General features: G+C 49.8%; 1 protein-coding gene across 1 annotated transcript in view; it reads left to right on the top strand.

Annotated features, from left to right (window-relative positions):
• LOC104285727 (leucine-rich repeat and fibronectin type III domain-containing protein 1-like protein) overlaps positions 1–5,123 on the top strand; it is a 12,866-nt gene extending 7,743 nt beyond the window's left edge. The window contains exon 2 of the mRNA XM_009884213.1: positions 4,613–5,123. Within this exon, the coding sequence (XP_009882515.1) occupies positions 4,613–5,123 (511 nt within the window). The remainder of the gene's footprint in view (positions 1–4,612) is intronic.
• Positions 5,124–9,258: the final 4,135 nt, after the last annotated feature.

Here is a 9,258-nt window from a genome sequence, read left to right as displayed (position 1 = left end):
TGTTCATCAGACCTCCAAAACGGTGGCGTCGGATCGCGGGGCAGAGGGGTCGGCCAAAGTAAAAGTGATTAATTTGAGGCAGTCTGACCGCAGCACTACATTTTCCCCGATGGGCAGCATCGTTACCAGTTAGAACCCAAACGAAGGACTGTTTTTCGAGCTGCTCAGTTTGTTTTGTTGTTGTTGACAACATCGCTTGGAAATACTTCCAACCTCACGAAAACAACGCTCCGTCAGAAGTTTTGCGAGCGGATTTCGCAGTTGAGCTTTCCCCGAAGGGCTTTACTTCGTTAGTGGCTGATTGCAGACAGCAGGGGAAGCGCTGGCGTGGACCACAGTCTATAGACGTTAGCGCTCCCGAACCAGTTTACGTCAGCGGTGTTCATACAAATCGTTTAGAGACACCGTTCCACTGCCGATGCCTTTGAAAGGTGGCGCTTGTGGGCCACCACCACCACGCACAGGCAGACGCTGTGACATTAGAGATGAGAGAAAAGGGAGTACACTGTCAGCTACAAAAAGTCATTTGACAGGATTGTGTCTAAACCCCACGGTTTCAGCAGCTTTTGTAAGTAATAGGAAGATAACTCCTAGTGAAACCCTAACGGAAATGAAGTTTTTTTTGAGAAAAGACTGGTGGGTAGTTATTGTCAAATAACAACGCTTCTTGAAGAATTAGAAAAAAAGACCAAAATCCCCCAAAATAATAGCCAAGTAAAAGGTTTTGGCATCCCTGGAGATTTGAGAATCTCCTGGCAGCCACGGCTTTTTGCTGTCTGTCCCGCTATTGTGAAATGTCTTTCATGCAAACCAATTACTTCGGTAAATGGCTTTGATTGCCGCAAGCTCTGAGTTTGAGATGGAATAATTCCACAGAGACGTTGATAAGCTTTACCCTGCTTAGAATCACGGTGCCCCTAAATCCCAGTCACTTGGGTTGTCAAAGATCTTGTGGCATCCTGAATGTGTTCCATAACAAACTGACAATCTAGACAATGGCGCTTAAATTGTTACGAGGTCAAACTAAGCGCTAATGGAGATGTTTGTTCTGAAGACCACAGAATCATAGAGTGGTTTGGGTTGGAAAGGGACCTTGAAGACCACCCAGTCCCACCTCCCTGCCCTGGGCAGGGACACCTCCCACCAGCCCAGGTTGCTCCAAGCCCCGTCCAACCTGGCCTTGAACACCTCCAGGGATGGGGCAGCCACAGCTTCTCGGGGCAACCTGCCCCAGGGGCTCACCGCACTCACAGTGAAAAATGTCTTCCTAATATCTCATCTCAATCTCTCCTCTTTCAGTGTCAAACCATTCCCCCTCGTCCCATGGCTCCCCTCCCTGATCCAGAGTCCCTCCCCACCTCTCCTGGACCCCCTTTAGGCACTGGAAGGGGCTCTGAGGTCTCCTTGGAGCCTTCTCTTCTCCAGGCTGAACCCCCCCAACTCTCCCAGCCTGTCCTCCCAGCAGAGGGGCTCCAGCCCTCACAGCATCTTTGTGTCCTCCTCTGGACCCGCTCCAAGAGGTCCACGTCCTTCTTGTGCTGAGGACTCCAAAGCTGGACGCCGTACTCCAGGTGGGGTGTCCACAGAGCGCAGCAGAGGGTCAGTAATCACCTCCTTCAATCTGCTGGCCGCTCTCTTTGGGTTCTGGTAGAATGATGATGATGATGTCCGTTCATTTATAACATTACTGAAAAAAAAGTAAATATGGTAGAGGGAAGACTCTCCTCTACTGCAAAAGTAAATGTTTCGCGGGCGTAAGCGCGAAAACATGCAGCGGTTAACTACTGACATGGCTGTAGGCAGATTGCCTACTCAGTTGTGAGCTGTCCTTACTCATTTGTAGAGGTTTCCTTGAAATTTCCGAAATGTGCCAAAACAGCTACCTTTCCCGGGAGACACGTCTGTGAATAACTGCTTAGCCAGCGAAGAAACCTTATCTTGTTACCTTGTCAAGACTCTATGCTTCTCCTTCTTCACGGAGCTGGAAAAAAAGCCTTGTATTACCAGAAAAACTGATAGAAATCAAATATATATCGGGTCTTATTGAACATTTGCGCAGAGGACTTGCAGAGGAGATCAGAAAGGCCTTCGTTTGGTGCCTCCTCTTTTTGATGACAGTGACTGTAAAAGTATTTCAGCCGGGCGGGCTGCGATGCAGCACACGCTGTACGTAGCTTTCCACGGTAATTAGTCAAATATCAATACTGAGCTCTTCATGGAACAATCCTGACAGTCATGCAAAGTTGAAAGAAGAAAAGTGAGCCTCAACGGCTGCTGAATAAGGCAAATAATATGGACGTTAAGCGAGAAAACAGTATTTTGCATAATTTTTGCAACTACACCTCCCTCTCGCAGATGGGCAAACTAGAAAGATGTTTTCCGTATGGTGTTTCCCTTCTCCTCCCGTTGCTTCGCTCATCTTCTAAACAGTGCCGCCTTCTGTTGTGGTGTTCCTCAGGGGTCGGTCCTGGTACCAGTGCTGTTCACCATCTTTGTTGGTGACATGGACAGTGGGATGGAGCGCACCCTCAGCTGTTTTGCCGATGATACCAAGCTGTGTGGCGAGGTAGACAACCTGGATGGGAGGGATGCCATCCAGATGGACCTGGGCAGGTTGGAGAGGTGGGTCCAAGCCAACCTCATGTGAGGACAGGCTGGGAGAGGTGGGGGGGTTCAGCCTGGAGAAGAGAAGGCGAAAAAGGGGAGACCTCAGAGCCCCTTCCAGTGCCTAAAGGGGCTCCAGGAGAGCTGGGGGGGGACTCTGGGTCAGGGAGGGGAGCCATGGGACTGGGAGGAATGGTTTGACACTGAAAGAGGAGAGATTTAGATGAGCTATCAGGAAGACATTTTTCACTGTGAGTGCGGTGAGCCCCTGGCCCAGGTTGCCCCGAGAAGCTGTGGCTGCCCCATCCCTGGAGGTGTTCAAGGCCAGGTTGGACGGGGCTTGGAGCAACCTGGGCTGGTGGGAGGTGTCCCTGCCCAGGGCAGGGGGTGGGACTGGATGATATTTAAGGTTTCTTCCAACTCTACCCATTCTGTGATTCTATGATTCCTCTCAAACCCTGTTTTTCCTGCATTAAGAATCTCGTTAGCCTCAAAACTCAGCACGTGGCCACATTCTGTGGAGGTCGTGAAGCTGCTGTTATAAATTAAGGCTGGGGCAATGGTTATGAGTTGCGGTTTGGGAAATTCAAATCGGACATTAAGGGAAAATTACCCACTGGGGGGGCAGTTTAATGCTGGAACGGTGCCTGGGGAGCTCACAGCTAGGCAGAATTGTGGTTGACCTGGTCTGCAGTTTGGGACAGTACTGGTCTGTGTGGAAAGTTGGGCTGGAAATCTTTGAGGGTCTCCTCCTTTAGCGTTTCTACGAGTCTGTGACGTGTACATTGACGAGGGAGTGTTGCTTTTTTCGTAGTCACAGAAATTCAGTTGTCATAGATGAAGTGGTAGCAGCCACATGTTTGGAGAATGTTCTTTTGAAGGTGTGGCTCTTCTTTATTTCCAGTCTAAGAACTGTATGGTCTGTAGTCCCATGGATGACTACTTGGAAAAGACTCTATGACAAGTCTTCTCCATGGGTTAGTCTTCTCCACCACCACCTTTGTGGCCAGGAGAAGACCGTGTTCCCACCCCGCTATAACTGGATGTCGTTTCACCAACTCCTCTACAACGGTGCTACTTTATTCCAGTGAGGAATCCGTATGGAGAGTTGGTCTCCAGTGAGGCATTGTGATTCGTATGGTCACAACGGGGTTCTGAGGGAACCTGTAACGTAGCATACAGCTCTTCTTTTGGGATCCTCCTCATCTGTCAGCTTTCTACCAATGCTCCGTTGTGGTAAAGGGATATTTGGAATTAACACTGAAAAATCTCAACATTAGGGTTGCCTCAAGGCAAGGAAGTCCAACAATCTCAATATTAGGGTTGCGTCAAGGTAAGGGAGTCAGTACATGCTGGTCTTGGGCTACAAGAGACACCACTTCCTTGCAAGAGCATGTGCTCTGCTCGGATTGCTCTTACCGCTCACCTGATTTCGAGACACTGCGCATCATCGAGCTGTCAGAAGATGGAAATAAGGTTAATCTGTGGACCAAAGGTTTGAATTTGCCTTTTGCCCTTGATCTTCCGAATGTGCTTCCTGTGGATGTAGAATTACTAAAATACATTTTTTAAGTGTTTCATTTTATCCTTTTCTGCCATCTAAGTCCCTAAGCGTGTTGCTGCGGTTCCCTTATGGTTTTTGAAAGGCTGACTGTATTCCATTCTGCAGAGGGCGTGTTCGTGCCCGTTTCTGCTGAAACTGCGGAAATTTAAGATAATGCAGATCAAAATGATAGATGGCACATGACTTCTCCTCTGGCCGTTGGTAAGCGGGGCACTCTAGTCCGTGTCTGTTTGAAATGGCCAAGGGAGAGGTATTGCCGTTGCTAAAACCTGTATTTTCCGTCCCTACCGAGTCACCCGGGGAACGCGAGCTTTTTGCTGCTTGTTCCGCGTGTCGCCTGCGTCTTCTGCTCTGTTCGTTTCCTCACGGTGGCATTGATAGTCAAAAGAGCTCTCCTTAGGCTCGGTCAACTTGGATGTTCACTGTACTCATTTTCTCTTCCAGGATGATTCCAGCTGCTAGTAAATCCTTCTTCTTGACTGATCTGGTTGCAGGACGTGAGTACGACCTCTGTGTTCTTGCTGTTTATGATGATGGCTTGACATCTTTGACCGCAACCAGAGTGATCGGATGCGTGCAGTTCACGACCCAGGAAGAATACAAACAGTGCCGATCCCTTCACGCCCAGTTTCTTGGAGGAACCATGATCATCATTATCGGGGGTATCATTGTGGCTTCCGTTCTTGTTTTCATCTTCATCCTCCTCATGAAATACAAAGTCTACAACAACCACCACAAAAATAAAACTACGAAAGTTAACAATGTCTGCTCTCAAACCAATGGAAGCCAAAGTGGCTCGATGGCTCGGTCCACTTCTAAACTTTCGGAGAGGCGGGAAAGCTTGCACCAGGAATGCTCGGGCTCTTCCATCAAAGGAAAAACTGTTGTAGACTTGGATTGTGAAAAAGTGACTCCAACCAACACAACCTTTTTAACAACTGACACGTTATCTTAATGGCCATTTGATGGAACAGGACACACCAAGGTGGTATTGCTTGAAACATTTTAATGCGAGTGGTTGTATTTTAAGCTTCACTACTATTGTCTATTTTTAAGATCAGATGGTTTAAAAAATATTTTTTTAATCTGTATACAGTTCTTGCATTCTTAACTATTTTGTTTCAATATATTAAATCTAAGTGTGTGATTTACAAGATTTTTTTACTGGTTCTTTTATAGCATACACCTCTGGTATCAAGGCAGCAGCACAGCTAAATTCTACTAGGTTTGTCTTTGGTGAAATGCACTATTTTTTTCATTTGGTTACCAACCAGCAGCAAAATTGTACTCTCAGGATCCTCGGACTTCCGTTCTCACGGCAGAGCCACGTCGCAGCTTAAACTACTCATCTCTTCAAGGAACAATTTGTTATAAAGAATTACTCACTTCTCAGTACTGAGTTTGGTGGTTTTTTTGCTCTGGGTATGTTGTATACACGCTGCTCACAAAAGAAGTAAAATTAGTAGAGGTTCCCCATTAAAAAAAAAATGTCCTCTTTAAATTAAAAAATAAGATAATTGAAAGTATTTTAGCATATTCTCCTAATTATTCAGTGGCACAGAAATATGAATTTGTATTGTTTGCTTGGTAACAGCGGTTGAGACTGTGCCTTTGAGAAACCTCCTCTTCCTCTCGGTAGTCATATTCGCCTTCGCTTGGGCAGGCAGAAGACCCGGTTTCGTTCTTTCTGAGTTGTCAAACTTCACAAACCGGTCGGAATCCGACGCGTTTTCAGTGTGCACGGTTTTGCTGGGCTGAAAACCGTGCCGCAGCCTCCCCCTCTGAAAGCTGAAGGTATTTATTTTCCCTTTTATTTTTTTACATTTTTATTGAGAAATTGGTTGGCTGGGGACCCAAGGATTAAAGCTGCCGTGTCCCCAGGCACGTGGCGCTCTCTCGCTGTGACACCGCGTCTTCAGACGGCTTTTATATCAGTCTCTCCTCTCTGTAATACTGCCTGATGGGTAATGTAAGCGGCCGAGCGATGGATTATGTGAATGTGTCCGGTCAAGTCATTTTAACGCATCGTATGGAATAACGAATTGTTCCTTTCCTTTCAAGGGATGCCGCCAGCTCGGGACGGGCCCCAAGTTTAGGTCATGAAATAACTTTTACAAAGCCTGCGAGGAGCTGGTGACCTCAGCTAAACAGTGTCCCCTCTCCCATCCTCACTGGTTGGTGCTTTTATATTTTTTTTTTTTTTGTGTGTCGTTTTGATGCCTTTTACTAAACCTCAAGAAACGGAAGCAAGTGGCAGGAGAGTTTGCAAGCTCCTTAGCAATGAATAGAAAAAATAAAGTATTTTTCCTAAGATTGTCCCTTTAACAGACTCGAAATACTTCTGTCTGGCTATGAAAGCAGGGACCAAGAAAAGTTTACCAAAAGCTGTTCAACTCCGCAGCAATTAAGTGCTATATTTTAATTATAGCGAGGCTTCCCAACCGCCAAAGTCCGAGGCCGCTTTTTCTTTTGATGTTTCTGCGACGCACAGATTCACTGAGGCCTCCCGTTCTGCTCGGATTCTCGAGCAGAAATGGAGGAAAAAAAGGTAATTTGAGGGATTCTGCTGCCAGGTATATTTGTGCTAGCGAGGTAAGACTATGCAGCTATGCTCATGTTCGTTTTCTTAAAAAATAAAATAAAATAAAATAAATAAGCCTAGATAATTAACATTAATAACACTAAAGAACTAATGTTGATCCTGATACCAATATAAAACAAACAAGGATTATCCTCAGCCCTTTCTATCAGTAGAAGCGGTGCACCTTCAGCAGAGGACAGCAAATGTGGGACACTGCGAGCGTTGCGGCTTTGGGAGGAAGGGAAGGGCTCAGGGCTCCGGTACCGGGGCAAGAAGTTCTCAGGATCGCAGCCATCACGGGAGAGAGAGAAACTCCTCAGTAAACTTTCTAATTTCTATGGAATGTGACGTCCATGGTACGAAATAATCCTGTTGGGCAGCTTGGGTCAAGTGCCCGGGTCTCAGTCCTCCTCATCCCCGCACCTGGTGAGCTCAAAAATACCAAGACCTTGAAACTGGCACACCATAGCTGGCTAGAAAGTCGATAAAATCATAGAATAATAGAATGGTTTAGGTTGGAAGAGACCTTAAAGATCATCCAGTTCCAACCTCCCTGCCACGGGCAGGGACACCTTCCACTAGACCAGGTTGCTCAAAGCCCCATCCAACCCGGCATTGAATATTTTCTGCACTGCACCCCCAGTGCTCCAGTCCCGGCAAAAAGCCATGGATGCTATCACCAAGTTGAGGTACCTGCCCCAGAGGTCTGTGTCCACCTGCACGAGGCCTGGAGGCACTGGTCCCAGCACCGGTGTCCAACTGGCCCCTCTCTCTCTCTCTCTCTTTGCAGCTCAGTGGAGACGGTGGTGGAGGCCAAAGAGAAAAGCCTCCTACAAGCCTGCTTCTGGAGGGGTTTGTCCTTCCTCCAACGGACCTTCCTCCAGAGGTCCCATCCAACCCTGACCAGTCTGTGATTCTGTGAGAGGGACAGCAGGAAATACCGCCACAACTCTTTTTCCTCCCTAGCAGATCCTGAAAGCCATGGAGACCATGCTGGAGATGGTGGTGCTCAACCGGCCCACCTCCAGAGTCAACGAGGCACTGGAGAATGTCTTCCAGGTCTGGCATGTGCAAAGAGTGGACTTCACGGGGGCTGTTCCTCACCCCGGAGGGAAGGGGGTGTCTACTCTCGGGTCCCCATCCCAGTGTCATACCACAGGAAGGGTGCCCACCTCCCTTGGGTAACCGGGGGCTGCCCACAGGGCTCTTCCAGAGCAGAGTGGCCACAGAGGGTGGCATCTGCCCTCCTGCCTGGCCACAAGGAAGGCTCTACAGAGGAGATCTGGACAAGGTGGGTCAATGGGGTGAGGTCGATGGCGTGAGATTCAACCAGGCCAAGTGCCGGGTCCTCTACTTGGGTGACAACAACGCCGTGGATGGGAAGCGGCTGGAAAACTGCCTGGTGGAAAAGCTGCTGAAGATGAGCCAGCAGTGTGCCCAGGTGGCCAAAAAGGCGAATAGCATCCTGGCCTGTATCAGGAATAGTGTGGCCAGCAGGACCAGGACAGTGATCGTCCCCCTGTACTTGGTGCTGGTGAGATCCCACCTCAAGTGCTGTGTGCAGTTTTGGGCCCCTCATGACAAGAAAGACATGGAGGTGCTGGAGCGTGTCCAGAGAAGGGGAACGGAGCTGGTGAGGGGTCTGGAGCACACGTCTGATGAGGAGCGGCTGAGGGACCTGGGGGTGTTCAGCCACCACCCCCCAAGTCTGATACAGGGTGTCCCCACCCGTGTCACCCCTCTGTTCCCAAGAGGGGTGTCCCGACCTGTGTCACCCACTCCAGTCCCAAGTGGGGTGTCCTCACCTGTGTCACCCCCCGTGTCTGATGCAGGTTGTCCCCACCCGTGTCACCCCTCCAGTCTCAAACATGGTGTCCCCACCCACGTCACCCACTCCAGTCCCAAGTGGGGTGTCCCCACCCGTGTCACCCCTCCAGTCTCAAACATGGTGTCCCCACCCACGTCACCCACTCCAGTCCCAAGTGGGGTGTCCCCACCTGTGTCACCTCCCCCACTCCGATGCAGGTTGTCCCCACCTGTGTTGCCCCTCTGGGTCCAAGCGGGGTGTCCCTCTGCTCCAGTCCCAAACGCGGTGTCCCCACCAGTGTCACCCCCCCAGTCTGATTCAGGGTGTCCCCACCTGTGTCACCCTTCATCCCCGCAGCCCCCCTGTGACGCAGAGGACAGAGGACCACCAGGCGCAGCCAAAAAGACTCTTTACTCCCCAGGGAAGCCAACACCATGGGGTGACACCCGCTGTCACCAGCCGGGGGGGGGTACATGTGCAGCCGGGGTTGGGAGGGGGCACCCCAGTGCCTTGCTGGGACAGGAGAGGATGGGACGGGGACGGGGGCACCGGAGGAGGTGCCCGCTGGCATGGGGGACCCACACATCTGAGCGGCTTTTTGGGGGGGTCAGGGCCAGCTCAGGACCCCCCCATCTCCTCAGGTTCCCCCCCCCCTCAGACCTTCTTCCGCTGCGGCCGGACCCTGGGGAAGGGCTGGGAGAA

Source organism: Charadrius vociferus, unplaced genomic scaffold (genome assembly GCF_000708025.1).
Source record: "Charadrius vociferus isolate BGI_N301 unplaced genomic scaffold, ASM70802v2 scaffold265, whole genome shotgun sequence".
Classification (NCBI taxonomy): Eukaryota; Metazoa; Chordata; class Aves; order Charadriiformes; family Charadriidae; genus Charadrius; species Charadrius vociferus.
The sequence above is the reverse complement of the archived record's forward strand: the minus strand, read 5'-3'. Positions and strand labels throughout refer to the sequence as shown.